Source organism: Solanum tuberosum, unplaced genomic scaffold, assembly GCF_000226075.1.
Source record: "Solanum tuberosum cultivar DM 1-3 516 R44 unplaced genomic scaffold, SolTub_3.0 scf00058, whole genome shotgun sequence".
Classification (NCBI taxonomy): domain Eukaryota; kingdom Viridiplantae; phylum Streptophyta; class Magnoliopsida; order Solanales; family Solanaceae; genus Solanum; species Solanum tuberosum.
The window spans coordinates 1,931,009-1,952,852 of record NW_006238982.1 but is presented as its reverse complement, the minus strand read 5'-3'; the positions used below and the strand labels follow the sequence as shown (position 1 = coordinate 1,952,852).

Here is a 21,844-nt window from a genome sequence, read left to right as displayed (position 1 = left end):
CCTACAACTTCATTTGCCACTAGGACTGCATCCATAATTTGTCTACCTTTAATAAATGTCATTTGATGAGAATTCACCAATTTTTCCATCACCCCTTTCAATCTCTCTGTTAGGACTTTGGAGAAGATTTTATAGATGCTTCCTATCAGGCTTATGGGTCTGAAATCTCTCAACTCAGTGGCACCTTTCTTCTTGGGAATGAGAGCAATGAAAGTAGCATTGAAGCTTCTTTCCAGCACTTCTTGCTCATGGAAATTTTGGAATGCCTTCATTTTGTCATGTTTTACAATCTCCCAACATTTAATGTAAAAGTCCATGGCGAAACCGTCAGGTCCTGGGGCTTTATCCATTGCACATAGCTTAAGACATCTCAATACTTCATCTTCTTCAAAGTTCCTCTGTAAAATTTCTTTCTCCTCTGATGAAATGACTGGACAGTTTGGGATATTGCTAGTTGGTCTCCATTGGGACGTTTCTGTGTAAAGTCTCTGATAAAAATCAATTACCTCTTTTTCAATTTTGTTTGTATCTTGTGTGATCTCACCTTCTACCTCCAATTGATCAATGTTATTGTACCTTTTGTGGGCATTTGCAATTCTGTGGAAATACTTGGTGTTTGTGTCTCCCTCTTTCAACCATAGGGTTCTTGATCTTTGTCTCCAAGCAATTTCTTCTTTTTTTTATTAGATTCTCATATTCCAGTAGCACCTCACCTTTCCTTGTGGATTCTTCTTCTGATAAAGGCCTAGTTGTAACCACAGAATCAAAATCTGCCAACTTCTCTAACAATTTCTATCTCTGTAAGCCTAAATTTCCTTCTCTGCTCCATTCCTTAAGTTTATTCTTAAGGGCTTTCATTTTACAAGCCAATACATAGTCAGGTCTCCCCCCAAAATTTAATTTGTTCCACCAGTCTGACTCTATCTGTGAACTCCTCAGTATCTAGCCACCAATTTTCAAACTTGAAATACCTTTTATTTTTGTTCCAGGTCCCACCTTGTAGAGCTAATGGTACATGATCTGAAATAATCCTTTGAAGTGGGATTACTTTCAAGTCGTTGAAGCTTTCATCCCATTCTTTTGAAAACAGGATTCTATCTATTCTGGAAGCTACTTCATGGTTGTCCCCTTTGTACCAGGTGAATGTTGCATTTTCCATTTGAAGATCAATTAGCCCCATATCTTCAATGAAATCTGAAAATTCCCTAATCCCTATTGTTCTTCTAACACAACTCCTTTTTTCTGACACAAACCTACTAAAATTATAATCACCACAAACAACCCAAGTCCCTTGGAACAGACCTCTGACATCACCAATCTCTTCCCATACTGATCTTCTTTCAATGTAGCAATTTGGTGCATACACCCCAGTAATATGACAAGAGAAGCTTTGGAGTTGAGCTTCAAACTTGCAAGTTAGGGTATATGAACCAATCTCGAGAACTTCTCCCTTCCATATTCTGCTATCCCACATCATCAATATACCCCCTCTTGTTCCACTGGCCTCCAAGTACTCATATTTGATCCATCTATTTCCCCAAATTTGGTTTACTAACTCTGTAATGTCCCCCTCCAACTTTGTTTCTTGGAAACAATAAATGTCTGCTTTCCAATAAAACACCATCCTTTTAACAAGTCTCCTTTTATCTCTACAATTCAATCCCCTCACATGACCGTGATTTATTGGATTGTTTTCCTTTTTCCAACCGAAATTACTGCTCATTTTCATTAAAAATTTTGAAAACCGAATTGTATAAAATATCAAATGCAAGCGAAATATACAAACAGAAATATCCATAGCAACTGAAACTATAGCTATGAAGCATAATTAGGCAAACTGTAGCTAAGGAGGCTAATTAAGTTTCATCTCTTAGCTATTTATGAAATTTTCTCAAAAATATATTCATCAGATCCTAAACAGCCACACTACAATAAAGGAGATTTCTAAAAGTTATTTCAGATGAAAGAACATGGAACTTCAAGCATATGAAGACACGTGTTCTCAACATGAAGCATGTGAAAATCCACAATTTGAAACAGCAAAACCAACAAGCTTAGAAGTAAGTAACGGTTTGATACCTTTGCACACGGTATTGAAGTTTCAATTGCTCTAGCATGGAAGACAAAACACTCTGTTGGTGGACCACTGCAACATTCATAAAGATACAAAAATCTGATGATCAGTCTACCATCAAGGTTGAATACAACAGAAACCTAACTTTATAGCTGAGCATACTACTTCTATGGCTTGGTGTTGGAAAATCACGAAAGTGCATTTTTCTTTTCTTTCTTCAGTGAGTTCATTTTACTTTTCTAGGGACATAATCAATGATCCAAAGTTAAAATGATTTAACTTAGATGATGCTTCTTGTCTGAACGATTGAATTGGAGATCCTTTATCATTTTCTTTGTAATTAAGTGAGATCCTTTATCAAATTTGAACAGAACAAACTTCATTTAAGTAATGTAATCTGTGATATTTCTCTCAACAAAAAGTAATGTAATCTGTGATACAAGGAATATGGACAAAATAGAGGTAATAAGCAAATTATAAGAACATGTAACTGTATCCATCATCCATACTCAACCAAAAGTTATAAAGATAAGCTGTAGATCTTTTTTTCCCTTTTTATAGATTAAGTAAGATCAGTTGTAGTTCTCTTCTGCACTTTTTAATGCTAGAAGCTGATCATAGAGACACCCTTTTGGGTCTTTTGTATTAAGTTATTATTATTTCTTCTCCATGAACAAGGATCATCACGAATTGTAAACAATCATAATAACAACTCCAATAACAATAACACTAGTGTTACTAATAGTAGTGGTAATAATTTCAAATGTTATTAATGGTATTTTTAGCAATAATTAAGATGAAGAGGATGACAACCAGAACAATAATACTACTGCAATGCCTAAGTGCATGATGATATTTGCATTGTTCTCTTTGTTTCAACTATATCAAGAAAAAAATACAATGATTATTAACCTTCTGTAGAATAGCCAAATCCTTTTTCGAGTTAAAATTAGGACATATATCCATGAAATAGTATTGTAAAAGAACTAAAAAACCCAAAGAATATGTGACATCCAACACCATGAAATAAACATGTAATATTGATAACAAAAGAAATCACAAAAGCTGCCTACATGGAATATTCTTAGGAAATGAACATGGAGCCCCCAACAAGCTAAGATAGGAATAAAGATCAAGAGTGTATCATACATGAATATACTCAAGTAGGAGTTAGCAATGATAAGGTAGCTACTCAAAAGATCAAAAGCTTGTGCAGTTCATCCACAAAAATCTCAGTAATACTAGTCATTCATTAAACATCTAGAATGAGATATTACAATGTCAAACTTGTAGGGTTCGAAGATCAACAGAATTTAACATCATCTGTGATTTAGTGTATAACGGGATAAAGAATCATTGCTAAAAGAACCATACTGAAATACGAATTCTTACATGTTCCTTGAAGCTTTAGTATCTCGTGCAAACATTTTGTAAGATAAAAGCTTCCCTTCAAGCTGACCTAAAAGCCGGTTAACCTTGCCTACTTCAAACTTGGTTGGTTTATTTCCATGCACCAGCTCGTTATTTTCATCATTGATTTCATTTACGTTACTTTTGTCAATATCACTTTTACCACATTCATTCTGTTGATGAACATCAGTGCTACCGTCAATCCAGATTTGACCCCTTTGCTTTTCGCCTAATACATCATCAATAGGGAATATATACAAATAGTGTCTCCATTTTGCTGAGAAGTTGGGATGAAATTCCCGGGATACCTATAGCAGGAAAAAAATATTTGTTGTTAAAGCAAAAATTCTATCGATTTCTGTAGCAACAAGTACAGATTTTGTGTACAAAAAGATGGACTGAATCCCTTTAATTATGCAGGGAGTCTAACAACCCGAAATTGCTATCAACATAATTTCCAAAAGCCGTCCTACACATAAATTCAACAAGTAAAGGCATTCTAGATTTTACCGGGAAGGCAGATGGTGCTTTCCCTTCAAACATACTGATTCTTTCGAACAAAATTGTCCGAAAGAAACACATGTGCAATTTGCCCAATAAACCCAAAAAGATTGCAATAAAACTATTAGCTATTCACAAATTGAAAAATCCAATCATACTCCAAAGTCCAAATCCTATAGGAGATTGGTGCATGTGAGTGTCAGCCTGCTAAATGACAATTTGGCAGCAGTGGAACCATGCTTTGCAAATGAAATTTTTACTGATTTGAACTACTAATGAGGAAAGATGGATAGCCAAGAAACCCCCTTTATGCATAACCAGGACTAAAAACACCATTTAACTGACTAGAACTAGTGATGAAGAGATCATGCAAGCTGTCGAGAAGAGGAAAAACAAAAAACAAAAACAGAAATTTCTACTTAAAAATTCATTTCAGAAAGCATAAGGACTAGTAGAACAACCATGGGTATCTTGGAAAAAGGATCTGGTAAGTCCAGCACAGCAGATTATGAGAATTGTCCCACAACAGAATGCAGAACCTAAATATTGACCATTCTTCCCAGTTTTCCTTTGTTCGTCATGGATGGAAATAACAATGTGACAAGGGTGAGTGGGTGACAAAAGTTGAAAAGAGGAATATTCCTTCAACTCCACTTCTCAGTTGAAGGCTTCTCGTCTCGTTGATCAGCCTTTTGTCCGTGCATGCATAAATGGAAAAAGTACTTCTGTTCTCACTTTTTTCCCCGCGATTACATGATGCTCAGTTACCCACGGGATTTAGACAGCTTTTCAGCTAGAATGACCTTTCCACATTATTTTGAACCATAAATTATTTAAAGCAGCTTTTAAAACTTTAGTGGGCATTCACCAAATAAATGAAAACCCAAATGGTAACAGCTGTATTTAACAAGAAAACATTGAAATACATTTTCCCCAACAGATGACAAAAAAGCAAGTTGCATCTTCATGCTTGAAAAAACAATAAACCAAATAATCAGTTACCTTGGTGAGAGAAACTACCCTGATCTTTCCTGGTGCTGCCTTATCAAGAGCAGCTTTTACATCTTCAATCTTAACATCCTTTCGCCAAGTGTCTAGACATAGAAGTGAACCAATATTCTTATCTCAAAAAGAAGGGGGGAAAAATTCACAAGTTGAACATTAAGCTTTTTGGATATGAATGTACTCATGGTTTAATGATAAGCTATATACCCATGACATCCATAGTCAACTGTATATAAGTATTTCAATGGGGGGAAATTGGAAACTTATTCTTAATCAAGTCTAAGATACTGTTTATAGAACAGTAATGAATTATTGCTCAAAAAAGTTTAAACCTTCTAGCGATTTTAAATTTGTAGGATTCTACATTCAAGCCACTTTTTTTTTGTAGATTGACCCCAGAGAAAGAATGATCAGCATTTTACTCGGTTTCAGTGTCCTTCAATCTTGGATAAATCTTTTGGCATGAATAACTTCAGATCTTTTTCTGTTGTGTCCAACATATAATTTTTAGGAGAAACAATAAAGAGTCAATCCGCTTTAGTCATTTAATCAAACTTGTTGTTTAGGTTTTAGTTTTGATAGGCATTTGAATGAACCATCCACACAGTTGTTTTATAGAATCACCCCTTAAAAAGAGGAATATTTGGCATCATCCTTAATGAGCTGAAAGATAATGAATTTTCTCCAACTCGCAATGGGGCAGGGAGCATAACAAATGAAGATGTATGCTTCGGATGTTTCCTATGTTTTACAGGCGCAAAAAGTGAACATCACATCAAGTCAATGTCAACAGATCGAGGTGCTTCTAAGTAATTCAGTCTGAGCCTTGAATGAACTACATGCTCTTCGATCCCTTTCCAGAATAAGCCCTAAAGTCACATCTTTCAAAATTGGGACCGAAGTAAAGTACTTTCAAGTTGCTCTTGCACAAAGCCCTACTTTGGCTACTTAGTTATAGATACAAACTCTAGAAAACTATTTTTATGACAAACTCAAACTCTAAATAGCTTAAGCATTTCTTGAGTTGAAAAGGTATTTATAGAAACTATAGCTAAAGAAAGCTTTGAAACCCTAGTAGCAAAATGAAATAAGTTTACTGGGTGCCAAATGAGTAGTTTAACTCTTCGTTACCTCAATAGGGCATTGAGAATTGTTTATTTAAAAAAAAAAATAGAAAAAACTACAACAACAAACCCAATGTATCCCACAAGTGGAGTCTTGGGAGGGTAGAGCGTACGCAGACTTTACCCCTACCTTGGGAGATAGAGGTTTTGTTTCCGATAGACCCTTGGCTCAATGAAAGACATATCAAAACAGATCAAAGAAGAAATAATGGCAAAATACTACAGGAAGCATGACAAAGCATTCTAAAGAAAAAACTCCTTGCTGAGGGCCTGTGCACCCCCGGGATTAGTCGGGGCTCAAAGAGACTCGGACACCCGGTGCAAATCAAAAAAAAAAAAAAAAAAAAAAGCATTCTAAAGAAAAAAGGATCAGTAACTGCAACAAAATAGTGTAATAATCGAAGTACAAGAGACAATGAATATTAACAGAAATCGAAAGATAAGAAGCTAGATGATAAATACTACTACTACCAGTATGAAAGGATAAGCAAGATTAGAATCCACTACCTACTAACCTTCTACCATAATCCGTGTCCTCCACAATATTCTATCTAAGGTCATGTCCACGGTAAGTTGCAACTATGTCATGTCTTATTTAACCACCTTTCCTCAGTACTCTTTGGTCTACCTCTACCTCTCCTGAAACTATCCATAGATTCGATCGTGAGAAGTTGAGAATTTTGCAGAAAATCGGAATCCACGAGCAGCATCTACGGACCGTAGATGGAACCACGGGTCATAGATGAGGTTTATAGATTAAGTTCAGAAACAGGAAAACTTTTCAGATTTTTACAGATGGTCTTTACGACTCGTGGAATGAACCACGGACCATAAATGACGTCCTTAAATCAAGTTGAGAGATTGGGAAACCAGACTGAGTTTCATGAACCCAAACCATGGATTGTAGATCCTTTTACGGGTCGTAGATGGGTCTCGTGAATCAAACTTCAAAATTTTAAATTTTAGCCTAACTTCCACAGACGCGATCTCCGATCAGTAGATGGAACCACAGACCGTAGATGGCCTCATGAAATCTGCTGATGTCCTTTTTTCTTCAAGGTCCTTTTGGTCTTTTCCCACTCTTTTAATCCCTGCACTATGTCGTTTAGTTTATCCTAAGTTGGATTAAGGGGAACCTAGTCAGCGAAAACCTACCCATTCACACCATATACTCATAAATCAAATTCTTTGCACTCAAGTTTGCTCTCAAGCAAGAACTAGGTTCCATAGCTTCAAGTTTCAACTCAAGGAATCAAACTAGGGCTTCCATTCTAGGTATGTGGGATTTCATCAATGGGTATCCTTCCACCCATTGAATCCCAAACAAAAACCCCAGCTCTTCCGTTATTGATTTCTACAAAAAACTAGGGTTCATAAGAAAATCATGGTCTTCATTATATCTCAGTCATTTTTCATGTACAGTTTTAATTACATGTTTTACTTATATTTCAGTATACATATATAGTTATCCTCATGATCCCTTAGAATAGGAAAAATCATGTCCTGAAACTATGATACCTAAATTGCATGATTTCTAGTAAGGATAGTAGAAATTCATCATGTGATTTAAATACTCAATATATCAATTCTACATGTATAAGATGCTTTCAAATAAAGTGTCTATCAGTTCAATATCTGTTTTAGTGCTTATGAGCTATTCAGTTACTAGAATAATTAAGTTTATCAACTTACATTCAATTGGAAGAATTACTTAGCACTGGGCGGATTTAGGGATGAAAACTCACCCGTCAGTTAGGACTGAGACCTTTAGTAGAAATTCTTAAGTCCTAGAACTAGGTGTCACAGTAGGATTATAAGGGTCATCCATCACATCAGGACTGACTCCTTAGTCCTTTTTATGGTCATCAGCTTGGTGGTACCACATTAGCTCAGATCAGCCTCCATGCCCTAGCAAGGTATATTGGGCCCTCTTCGATGGGGATTATACATCGAACTCCATGTTTAGCTCCCATGGTTATATGTTGGTTATTAGTATCTCCCACAGTCCAGTCTCATATGTTGCATGACCTTGTAGTCAATTATCTCAATTTTCAGCATTCACTAATTACATGTTTTTACTACTTGGTCATTGCATTAGTTCATGTTATTCAGCTCAACACTTCAAACTTATCATGTTCAGTTTATTAGTATTATCATGTGTTGGCGGATGGAGGATTTCCAAGAAGATATTCTTGTCATCAAAGATGTGATCCTCTAAGATGAGAAGATATTCTTCATATCAAGATATGATCCTCTAAGATCTTACGATAATTGTGGTAATCTAGAATATCATATCTCTGATTCTTTCTCTTAATGTAAAGATTTAGGTGATTCTATTCCACAATCTTTTATGTATATATAAAGCCATGTACATGACATAGAAAGATATGAATGAAATTATTCAATAATCTTATTCCACATGGTATCAGAGCTTTAGGCTTATTCCTGGCCAATTTTATTCATCCTATCTTGAAAAATCCCATTTTGCTATCTTTATCTGCCCAAACCATGTCTGAAAATGGTATTGCCGCAAATATTCCAATCTCTAAAAATGCTTCTGCAACCGTAGAGAATAACTCTACAGTTTCAATTGGAGATTTGCAACATTCAGCTTCAACAGGTAGCTGTTCATTGGCCTTCACAGGTATTTCTTACTCTTTTATTACTAATGTCTCAGACAAACTTTCTCCAACGTGGGTGGTTGATTCTGGGGCAACTGATCACATGACCAACCTCTCTCATCTCTTCATATCATATTCCCCTTGTCCTAGCTATAAAAAAATAACTATAGTTGATGGTTCAGTTATTACTATAGCTAGGCAAGGAGACATACCACTTGGAAAATCCTTGATACTTAAAGATGTCCTTCATATCCCAAAGTTATCTGCAAATCTCATTTCTATCCAGAAACTCACCAAAGATTCCAAATGCCAAGTAACTTTCTTCCCTTCATATTGCTTATTTCAGGAACAGAACACGAAGGAGAAGATTATGCGTGCTAGTGAGAAAGGTGGTCTTTATTGTTTGGATTTCCACAATGGTGAATATATATCTAAGAATTCCTTGTCTAGTTCATTCTTGTCTGAATCTATCATGTCCAATAAAGAGAAAGTATGGCTTTATCATCGTCGGTTAGGTCACCCTTCCTTTTATGTAATCAAAAGGATGTTCCCATCTTTGTTCAAAGATTTGATTGTCGAGTCTTTTCATTGTGATGATTGTGAAATTGCAAAACACAAACGTACTTCCTTTCCAATTAGTCACAAAAGATGTCAAACTCCATTCTCTCTTATTCATAGTGATATTTGGGGACCCTCTCCCATTCTTAATATTTCTGGTGCTAGATGGTTTGTATCATTCATTGATGATTGTACAAGAGTTACGTGGATCTATTTGCTAAAGCAAAAATCAGATGTCAGTCAAATTCTTCCTACCTTTTTTAATATGATCAAAACCCAATATGATGTGCCAATTAAAGATTTCGATCTGATAATGCCAAGGACTACTTCAATCAAAACCTCTCTGTTTTCTTCCAAAAAGAGGGAATTATTCATGAATCTTCATGTGTCAATACTCCTCAACAAAATGGGATAGCAGAGAGAAGAAATGGTCTGTTACTTGACATTACTAGATCATTATTGTTTCACAAAAAGGTGCCAAAACAGTATTGGGGGGAAGCTGTCCTAACTGCTGCACATCTTAGTAACAGAATGCCATCAAGAATTCTGAACTTTCAAAGTCCGCTTGATACTCTTAGGAATTTCTTTCCAAATTTTGAAATTTCCAATAAGTTGGTTCCTAGAATCTTCGGAAGTGTTGCCTATGTTCATATTCATTCCCAAAATAGAGGCAAATTAGACCCACGTGCTCTTAAGTGTGTTTTCATAGGATATTCTCCTACTCAAAAAGGTTACAAGTGTTATCAACCATCATCAAAGAAATTCTTTGTTTCCGCAGATGTCACATTTGATGAGAGTGAATCCTTTTTTAATCATTCTTACAATCAGGGGGAGTCACTGAAGGGAGAGGAACCTCTAGACTGTCACTATTTGATTTGTCCATTTCTAGTCGTGCCAAATCCTTGCCTGAGTCACCATTTCTACAGTCACCTGAGTCTCTAAATCCAAAATGAACCCATTGAGTCTCCTAATCCAAATATAGATAATGGAATTCTAGAAAATAATCTACCATTGCAGGTATATTCGAGAAGAAAGAGACTAACTGATCAAACTACTCGGTTGCAATCATCTCCTCAGGTTTACTGCTCCTGATACCCCATCCTGAACCTGTTGAACCATCAGAAACACCAAACCAAACTGATCATGAAGAAGAATTTAACCAATCTAATGTCCTTGACCTTCCCATTGCACTCAGAAAAGGAACCAGAACTTGCACACAACACCCTTTGAGCCTCTCCATGACATATCAAAATCTATCCCCAAGTCATAAAGCTTTTCTCTGTAACCTCCACACAATTCATATCCCCAGAAATTTGTCTGAAGCATTAGGAAATAAAGGATGGGAGAAAGCTATGAAGGAAGAAATGGAAGCGTTGGAGAAAAACAAAACTTGGGATATTGTGGAATTACCAAAAGGAAAAAGGTTGGTCGGGTGCAGATGGGTGTTTACTGTGAAATATAAGTCAGATGGGTCCATAGAAAGATAAAAAGCACGTTTGGTAGCAAAGGGTTATACACAGACCTATGGAATTGATTATTTGGAGACTTTTGCCCCAGTGGCAAAAATGAATATAGTGAGAATTTTATTATCATTGGCTGCAGTTTTTAATTGGAACCTACAACAATTAGATGTAAAAAATGCCTTTTTACATGGAGACTTAGATGAGGAGATTTACAAAGGTATGATCAAGCTAGGGTATCGACAAAGTCAAGGAGACCACACCTTGTTCATACGACACTCAAAAACAGGAAAAGTGACAGCATTGTTGGTTTATGTGGATGACATCATAGTAACAGGTGATGATTCAGAGGAGATACAAAAATTTGAAGAAGTGTTTACTCAAGGAATTTGACATCAAAGAGCTTGGGAAATTAAAGTATTTTTTGGGAATCGAAGTGGCACACTCAAAACAAGGAATCTTTATTTCCTAACAAAAATATGTGCTTGATTTGCTGAAAGAAACAGGAAAATTAGGGTGTAAACCAGTGGCTACACCAATTGAATACAATCATAGATTGTGCAATGCTCCAGAAGATTCAGTGGTAGCTAAAGGCTTGTATCAAAGGCTTGTAGGGAAATTGATTTACTTGTCCCATACAAGGCTGGACATTGCGTTTGATGTAAGTGTTGTTAGCCAATTTATGCATGATCCTAGAGAAATGCATCTTCAAGCTGTCAACCGGATTCTACAATATCTTAAAGGAAGTCCAGGAAAAGGAATATTATTCAAAAGAGGAGGAAACATGGTTTTAGAGGCTTATACAGATGCGGACTATGCTGGTTCATTAGTGGATCGAAGGTCAAGTTCTGGATATTGCACCTTCTTAGGAGGAAATCTGGTGACTTGGAGGAGTAAAAAACAAAATGTAGTAGCTAGATCAAGTGCAGAATCTGAGTTTAGATCCATGGCAATGGGAGTTTGTGAGTTGTTATGGCTAAAGATAATCCTTGATGATTTGAAGATAAGATGGGAAGGACCTATGAGGCTATATTGTGACAATAAATCAGCAATAAGTATAGCTCATAATCCTGTACAACATGATCGCACTAAGCATATTGAGGTAGACAGACATTTCATTAAGGAGAAATTAGATAACGGACTCATTTGTACGCCATTTGTATCTACAAAAGATCAGGTTGCTGATGTTTTAACAAAAGGACTGCCAAACAATATGTTTCAAGATCTAATAAGCAAGCTAGGAATGGAAGATATCCATTCACCCGCTTGAGGGGGAGTGTTGGCTGATGGAGGATTTCCAAGAAGATATTCTTGTCATCAAAGATGTGATCCTCTAAGATGAGAAGATATTCTTCATATCAAGATATGATCCTCTAAGATCTTAGTATAATTGTGGTAATCTAGAATATCATATCTCTGATTCTTTCTCTTAATGTAAAGATTTAGGTGATTCTATTCCACAATCTTTTATGTATATATAAAGCCATGTACATGACATAGAAAAATATGAATGAAATTATTCAATAATCTTATTCCATAGAAACGTATGCAGAGGTTCAGTAATCTACATGCATATTTCACATACTCAGTACATTCAAAGTACTGACTACATACTCTTCGTGCTATATTGTTTTCTATCCATTGTAGCCACTCCTATCTTGTCTCGGATATCTTCATTTGTAATTTTATCACTCATAGTATGCCCACACATCCACCACAACATCCTTATTTCCAAAACTTTCATCTTTTGACCATGAGAGCTCTTGATTGGATAACACTCCTCTCCATATAACATAGTTGGACTAACCACCACTCGGTAGAACTTCCCTTTAAATTTAGGTGGTACTTTCTTATCACACAATACTCCAGATGTGAACCTCAATTTCATCCACCATGCACTAATAAAATGTGTGACATCATCATCAATCTCCCCATTTCCTTGGATAATAGACACATGATACTTGGAAGCTTTCTTTCTTTTGGATGACGTGTGCATCAAGCCTCACTTCCACGCCAGCCTCAGGCATAACGTCACTGAACATGTACTCCAAGTTTTCTGTCTTGGTTACACTCAACCTGAAACCTTTAGACTCCAGGTCTATCTCCAAACCTCCATCTTAACATCAACTCTACGGTGAGTCTCGTCAGTCAAAACTATCTTATCGGCAAATAACATACACCATGACACCTCACGTTGGATTCTCCGTGGTTTTGTTATAAAGAATGTTTGAAAAAGTATTCAAAGGGCCTTTCCATAGTTTATGAATTCTTTAAGTATGGACCTAAACACATGAACTTTTTTTCTCAAAGTCAGGCCATGCAATATGATAGTAAGGCAAGAAAGGGCGGATCACCTGTTGATATGTGATCAAAATGCAAAAAGAAAAATTGGGTCCAAGGGTTATTTTAGAGTTAAAAAAGATTTCAACATATATAGCTAGAGGGTATTTTTAGTAATACTCGTACTAGCTGCAGCATGAGACGTAACAATCCCAAAATCATATGAATAGGAAACTTCACTGACAAGTGTCCCTTAGGTGGAAAGGACACACAAAAGACAACTTCTACGTCACAAATTGCTACAAACTTCTAAGGGATCCATTGCCATCATTCCCTATTGGCTTTGGAAGTGTATTTGGAGGAGTAAGCCATCATTGAAGGTGGATTGCTTCACTTGGTTAGTCACTCATGGAGCATGCCTAACTCATGAGAATCTTCAAAAGAGGGGAGTCAACATTGGAAGTAGATGTTCTTTGTTGCAAGTCAAAAATGAGGACATAAATCACCTCTTCATCCACTACTCATTTACCAAGAAATCTGGGTCCGGAACATCGTTGGTGTCAACTAGACTATGCGGAGAACAACAAGGACTTGCTGCAAGGTTGGTATCTCAAAGGGATGGGAAAGAAAAAAAATCAAAATTTGGAACGCAATCCCCTCAGTTGTCTTATGGACCATTTGGAAGGAAAAGAACACTAAGATTTGACAAGAGAGGGTTCCTCAAGTGGTAAGATTGTAAGAACCTCCACCTTCAACCTTGAGGTTATGGTTTTTTGTCACTAAAGGAGAAAAATGGGTTAGCTCCGAGGGAGGGGTAAAAAGAACGCCAGAGTTCTTCTGAAATAAAGTGAATCTGTAATTAATATTCAGTACAAATGCATCTCTATATTTTATTTTACTTTTTGTGTAACAACTAACATGACTATTTCAAATGACAACATGACACAAAAGTCATAGTAGATTGTTTGAGTTCTTTTCATAGGCTGTAGTGTTGTTCCTTTCTACATATTCTACAGCACCTTCTATTTGCTGAATCATCAATGACACGACTTTTAATGATTAAAAAAACATATATACGGGCAAGTGGCCGTCTTGATTAGAAGTAGGAGAAAAAATTAATGCGAAACACCAAATTATACCCTTAACAAATCGAGGAATTGCATCCAAACTTCACAAGACAGTAAACTGCATTCTTTTAAAGTTTAAAACTACTTCACTGCTAAATTAAAGTCGATATCATATCCTTGATAGAACAAGCAAAAAACAAGATGAATAAAAAGTGAAGCACACAGACATCAAGAAATAGTGTTTTCAAAGACGAAGCGTATAGCAATGCGACTTACGCCTTTATCATTCACACCGACCAGCTAGTGCACTCTTACTTGGTATCGAATATTTTTCTAAATGAATCATTTTCCCTTTGAAGGGATTTCCTACTACCTCTATCTCCCTAGGCCATTCTTTCTTTCATAAATAAAACAATTTCCCACATTCAAGGCTAGTAGAGCTCCTAGTCTGACAAGACTAGCAAAGATGTTGCCAGGCCTAGTTACCATAAGAAAGAAGGAAAGCTAAGGGCAGAAATAATTTCACAAGAGCTTCAAGAAGAGTGAGTCAAATTAGCTGCAGTTGACTGAACTAGAGGGGCTTCTATTGTTGAGCCGAGTGAACTACCTTAACGGCAGCCTGGTATTCCTTATTATTGATAGCAAAGGAAAGCTAACTCCGCCTTCTCCTTCGAAGAATAGTTAGAAGATTTCCTTTACCTCAAAGACTAGGGATCTAAGGAATTGGTGGGAAAATCAGAAAGAGAAAATCCCACTCTTAGAGCCAAGATATGCTAGAGCCTTAAGCATGCACTGCAATTGAAGTGTGTGCTTTAGTGATGAAAGGAGAGATGAAGAAATATTAAAAAGTAAATCTGCAATGCATGAAGAATACAAGAGTAAACATAAACAAGAAATTTAAAATGCAATGATGAAAATTTATGTTTCAATTCTGATTTAATGACAAATCACTATATCATATTCAACTATTACGTTTCTTTAACTATTGATATGTCGATTCGTGAGCTATATTTAGTGTTTAGACTACCCTGTTCAAGAGGAGTTCATGGGACGCTGACACTCTCACCAAAGTGCCTTAGTGTCTGCACAAAAGCACAACTGAAGCGAGTAGAGGCGCCCAGCTCAAACTGCACCTACTTTCAGTGCTGAATCGTGCCTTTAACAACAGTGATCATTAAAAGGTGAATATTGGAAACTGATTCATATAACTGAAAGGATGTACATCAAGCAAGGTGACTTACAGAAAGAACAAACTTGTTGAGAGGCTGAAACGCCCTTGTCTGTACGTCCAGCAACTAAAGCGCATGCTTCTAATGGTAAGTTCTTATCTTTTAATAATTGAGCCTTCTTCTCATCAACAAACTCACCGAGAGATCTTTCAACTAATCTGAATAAAACCGAGTACAATACACATGAATACCATATCCAACAGAAGTTATCAGTTGGATTAGCCTCAAATAAAATCAGCTTTTATCACGTTAAAAAGAGAAATACACATGCATGATAATTTTACTGAAGATCCCTTTGGACCTGGTATGAATGATCCAATTAGATGATCTGAGCTCCAAATAAGGCAGCCAGAAGTCCCGCACCACCTCTGTATGTTTCTGTGTGACCTTATTTCTGGAGTTCTTGCAATGGATGTCTTCTATGAGGATCTATGGTTTTTTACATTCTTTCTTTTTATATCATTAAATAATTCCTTTTTTATAACTCTGCTGGGATCTGCCAAAAGAATCTAGTTTAAGAAACAATTCTCAATGCTGAGTATAGCATATCCATGTCTCCGTAAGATAACCAAACACTGCAAAATGAAGTCATTTACTGAAGATACAGAATTTCTCATTCAAGATGTCATAAGAAATCCATCAACTTGAACTTAACCATTGAGACTATCATGCACAACTATAAAGTAACTGAGAGCATACATACTGCTAAAAGAATGTCATGTTGAAAACTATCATGAACTCCAGATAGTTTCCACATGAAAGGCCATAGAGCATATGTTCACTTCATTCATGATATGAATGGCTATGTTAGAAAAATAGCCAGAAAATACTTACCCTTGGACGGTATTCAAGTCAGGCTGCTTCTGCCATCCATCAAAAGAACCACCATGGTAAGAAAGGACAATCATAAAATTTGCTCTCGCCCATCTACCGCTCTTATCTCTGCTCTTATCTTTAACTGGAATATTCACTAACTCAGATTTCTCATGGTCCTCTCGAATTTCAGCGTCTTCATGGTCAGCAGGTGTCTGAGGTGGAAATTTTCAAGATAAGTATAAATACAATAAGGGGTCGTTTGATAGGGTGTTTAAGATTTGTGTTGAATAAGATGTATTAGTAATGATGCCATTAGTAATGTAGTATTAGCTATACTGAGATTATTTCTTATGCATTGTTTGGTTTGGTGTATTAAGAATATCATGCATTGCATAATATCTAAAAAGAAATGTTATCAAAAATGTCCTCCACAAATATGGTAGATAGGATGTGGAAGAATTTCGAATTTTGAGAGGTAATTATGTATTTAATCATGCTAATGCATGCATTAAGAACCTTTGCATTGCTAATACCATGGTTTGCCACATACTAGTTATGCATAGCATAGTACCAAATAAAATGCATAACTAATACCTAAGTTATAAATAGGTCGAAAAGGTGCACCGGACAAGTATTAGTAATATACAAAGCTAATGCATGTAGGATTTTTTCTAATGCATCCTACCAAATGACCTGTAAGTGTACTATACCACTAAATATTATTTTTTTTAAAACTTGCATAAGAAGTACACAAAATGAGATAAATGACAAAGTAGAAACATATAATATGGCACTTAATTTTATAAGAGAAGTGTTGAATAAGATGTATTAGTAATGATGGCATTAGTAATGTAGTATTAGTTATGCTAAGATTATTTCTTATGCATTTTTTGGTGTGGTGTATTAAAAACAACATGCATTGCATAATTCCTAAAAAGAAATGTTCACAAAAATGTCCTCCACAAATATGGTAGATATGATGTGGAAAAATTTCTAATTTTGAGAGGTAATTATGTATTTAATCATGTTAATGCATGCATTAAGAACCTTTGCATTGCTAATACCATGGTTTGCTACGTATTAGTTATGCATAGCATAGTACCAAATAGAGTGCATAACTAATAAATTAATCATAAATAGGTTGAAAAGGTGTACCAAACAAGGTAGTAGTAATATACAAAGCTAATGCATGTATTTTTTCTAATGCATCCTACCAAACGACCTGTAAGTGTACTATACCACTAAATATTGTTCTAAAAAAACATGCATCAGAAGTACACAAAATGAGATAAATGACAAAGTAGAAACATATAATAAGGCACTTAATTTTATAATTAAGAGAAAGAACAAAATTGCATTGGAAAGATTAACCTTTTGAACCAAATGAGTAGAAGCTTTTAAGATTTAAAGAAACACTTGTTTTGATAGTATCACACCCATAAAGTATTTGAATTTATCTCGAGCAAATCTTTATGGAAATAAATCTTAGAGCCCGTTTGGATTGGCTTAAAAAAAAGTAGTTTTTAAGTCAACAATAAAAAGTCAATCTGAAATGACTTTTAAGTCAAAAAATAAAAAGTAGGGGGAGACCTACTTTTGGTTTTTGACTTATTTTAAGTCATTTTTGACCTTGTCAAATACTTCCTAACTTATTTTAAGTCATTCTCAACTTATTTCAAGTTATTATTTATATTTGTCAAACACTTTCAAAAGTCAAAAGCTGACTTATAAGTAGGTTTGACGAACTTTTAAGCCAGTCCAAACACCCTCTTAATTTAGCTCCTCTTGAATGGAAATTTTAAGTATCTTGGTCTATAATCTAAGGAGATGGGAGATTGATGATGATGTTGCATACCGTATCACTACAAGGTGGATGAAATGAAGGCTCCCCTTCGGGCTACTTTGCAGTAAGAATGTGTCGCCAAGGTTTAAAGGTTAATTCTATAGAGTGGCGGTTAGACCAACATTGTTGTATGGGGCAGAATATTAGTCAGTCAAGAAAGCCTACATCTAGTGGAAATGAGGATGCTTAAATGGATATGGGGCACACTAGAAGAGATATGATTAGGAATAAAGTTTATCGGGACAAGGTGGAAATGGCCTCCGTGACGGACAATACGAGGAAAGCGAGGTTGAGGTTGTTCGGGCATGTGAAGAGAAGGTGCAAGGATGCACCGGAGGTGTGAGAGGTTGGTTGTAGCAAGAGTTAGGAGAGGGAGAGGTAGGCCGAAAAAGAACTGGGGGAGGTGATTAGACATGACTTAGCACAACTGATGTGCCTAAAATTAAGCACATATTCTCCATCCTTTCCTTATGTTTGGAATGTTCTTAGACTTGTTTACAATGTTTTCTTGTATTTTTATGTTAGTTTATTGTTTTGAAGGAAATTGATGTCTAAATGGCCAAAAGTCAAAAACACAGCGAATTTTTTTGGGTGATTTACGGTCGTGTTCTTGACCGCAGATCAATTAACAGTGCACAAATCAGAGCATGAAAAGATTCAACGGACTTGTATCCAAGATCCTGCAGAGGAAGGTCCAAATATGAAACAGAATACAATCATAGACTTGTTTGACAACCAAAACTTGAAGAAGGAGATTGCCACTGCAAAAGAACCTGCAAACTGAAGAAGACGGATCATGAAATAAATTCACGCCTGCAGAAGTATTCCACAAAGCAGCTCCGAAAAACCTAAAAGGAAATCGCAGACAGCAAGGCAGATTCCACAGACCGTAAAGCATTTGAGGATCATGAAGTGCATTGCAAAGCTTGTCGGTGGACTTACCTTATTATTTAGGATACTTACTTCTTGGACCATTATAAATAGACATGTTAGGCTTCTATTGAAAGATTCGACAATTTTCCTTAGATTAAGCATAATTGTGGTTGTTATCGTCCAAGTTACAGTTTCCTTAATTCTTCAATAAAGTCTTCAACATTGTTCAAGCTTTCAAGATTCCTAGAAAGTTAATGCATTCTTTCAATTTATATTCTTATTATTTATAATAAATATGAGTACCTAAATCCTCTACTGAGATTGTGAAACCTAATAAGATTGTAAAAGTTCATAAGCTTTTCGTGTGACCATATGCTACTAGGGTTGTAAGATATCAAATTTCTTTTTGTTCTTAATTAAAAGGCTTAGTGATTGGAAACATTAACCTACGTCATAATATCTTATCTGACCCAAAAGTGCGGGTTAGGATTTGATAGAAAAAGATTTGCATGAACTCAAAGTGTTAACCTTTGTTTGATACATTAGATTAGGCATAATTGAATCTACTTGGCATATTCGGCCGGTCTTATTGTCAATAACTCATAGTTGTGGAAGCATCATATGTAGATAAATCAGTCATGAACTCGGAAGAGACTAAGTGCATAGTTGTAACCCAAAGTACCTATACGTATACTAAAAAAGTTTTCCCATATTTTCTATGGGATTCAAGCCCAAATTTAGGTGGGTTACTATTAATATATACGACCACGTACATCAAAACTGAAGGTGTATTTTAAGCGTATTGATAACTCTGGTCTACTAAGGACATGACCCTAGAAAGGAACGCATGGAGGTTGAGGATTAGGGTAGAAGGTTAGTAGGTAACTGGGTGTTGTCAAACTTGATGTGGGAGAGTAGGGGGCTGGCCGCCTCCTTTTCCTCTTTTCATTATTGGTAGTAGTATTTAGTAATTGCGTAGTCTCCTATTGTTCTATGTGTGGTACTATTTATTGCTTTTTTTGCTTTGTGTTGTGCTATTTAGTTGTTATATTTTCTTGAAGTCTTACTTTGATGACATTCCTTTTAAGCCCAGGGTCTATCGGAAACTATCCCACAAAGGTAGGGGTAAGGTATGCATACATCCTCCTCTCCCAGACCCACTTGTGGGATTACACTGGATATGTTGTTAGCTCCTCTTGAGAAAGTTCTTCACAGTATTCCCGTTCCAAATAACTTATAAGTACATACAAAAGCAAAAGAGATACAAACAACAAGTTTATGCTCAACTACAAAGCTTGCCAAAGTGTACCTCTTTTCCAAATAATCTTGACAATGAAGTATGGCCTTTCACCATGTCTGCATAAAAGTCAACAACTTTGTGCCACAGCCTTGCATACATGAACTCGTAACATTCCCTGTCAAATCAATTATAAGCCACTGGCTAAAGTGCATATAACTCATAGAAGCAGCTATATGCAAAAGGGTGGACGCACGAAATGCTAAGAGGTATCATCCGATATATATATGGCATTGCTTGTCACAAACAACTCCCTGCCTAGCTGGTAAAGCACCTTGCTTATCTACTTAGAGTTGAGAGTTCGAATATCAGTATGGGATCTGGAACATTCATCTAATTTTAGTTAAGTGCCTCACCATTTTATCTTCTAGAAAGTTAGGTTGCGAGTGAGGCTTACCTTCTTAAACGATACCAAATACACAAGCCAATCCAACATTCATTTTCATCAAACTTAGATGAAAAATAATACAAGACGTGTAATCTATATGACAGACTTTTTTTATTAATACAAGAACCGTCTTTTCCGTTAATATAAGGCTGTTCTAAGGTTTGCTCATTTGTTTACCTTTTTTAATTAAATGTGGATACCGCTTACAGAAAAATCTGTGTACCCACTATATATGGAATACCCATCACAGTACATTCTTTTTATTTTATATAAATACAACATTATACAGTTAAAACCACATCCCAGCAACCAGCATTTGACAAAATCCTCTTGGAAAGGTAGCAGTCCAGTTGAACCAGCAATCAAATAAATCCACTGAAAGAATCAAACACAGCCCACATAGTTGAATGCAATTAAAATCGAATATAGAACTAAAATAATCAATCTTGAATACAATTGGAAGCAAAGAAACCAAAAAACGTTATTCACCTCGCAATTAGCAATTAAATTCCCATTTCAGAACAAAATTGTAATTTTAAGAATCCTCAGAAAATTTTCTGAAGAAGTAAGGAGAAAAAGTGAAGTGTTATGGGAAATTTACCTGGAAGTCCATCTGGAGAACTTACACGAATCAGTGTGGTTATAGTGAAAATGCACCTTTTGCTGGGCAGCAGTCTGAGATGGATTTTCCATCAGATTTCTCAGAGTCCTTACAGTCGTTGGGTACCGTAGCATAACTTCCTCTCCCACTCCCCGGAGAAATTGCGGCGGTCGCCGGAGAGAAAAACTAGCGGCGGGATGCAGTGGAGTGTCTTTTCAAAATGTTTTCTTCTTCTTCTTAAATACCCAATACTTTTTGGTTTATTACGTTTATACCCCAAATTTTTTTTTTCTGGACTATTTTCATTTTAATATTGGCCGTGTTAATTTTGTTTTGTTTTTCTTTTTAATAATAATTTTAAAACAAGAATTCATCCCCACACACACAAAAAAAGATTGTGAAGTTCTATTTAAAGATTATGTTTCAATATTCTAATTTTCAATTAAAGTAGGACAAGGAAATATTTAGGTTTTAGGAGCATACATTTTGGTAAAGCATAGCGGTAGTATAGTCGTTTAATGAAGACAGAGTTGTTGGACATCTAAAGAAATGTGCAAATGCAATTCCTTATAATTAGAAACGTGAGAAAATTGAGTAACGGGTGACAACAAAGTTCTTAATTAAAAAAAGTGACAAGTTGATCAAGTTTAAGTCAAAACTTCTACTAATTAAGTTTAAATGGTTGTGAAATGTAATT

The 21,844-nt window shown here is 35.8% G+C and overlaps 1 protein-coding gene across 1 annotated transcript in view; it reads right to left on the bottom strand.

Moving 5' to 3' along the window:
- Window positions 1-21,377, bottom strand: part of LOC102592314 (tRNA pseudouridine synthase A) — a 34,362-nt gene extending 12,985 nt beyond the window's left edge. The window contains exons 1-7 of the mRNA XM_006344510.2: window positions 21,148-21,377; window positions 20,171-20,276; window positions 16,164-16,357; window positions 15,342-15,487; window positions 4,988-5,079; window positions 3,467-3,792; window positions 2,080-2,146 (exon numbers count right to left, since the gene is read on the bottom strand). Coding sequence (XP_006344572.1) covers window positions 2,080-2,146; window positions 3,467-3,792; window positions 4,988-5,079; window positions 15,342-15,487; window positions 16,164-16,357; window positions 20,171-20,276; window positions 21,148-21,281 — 1,065 coding nt within the window. The 5' untranslated portion in view covers window positions 21,282-21,377. The remainder of the gene's footprint in view (window positions 1-2,079; window positions 2,147-3,466; window positions 3,793-4,987; window positions 5,080-15,341; window positions 15,488-16,163; window positions 16,358-20,170; window positions 20,277-21,147) is intronic.
- Window positions 21,378-21,844: the final 467 nt, after the last annotated feature.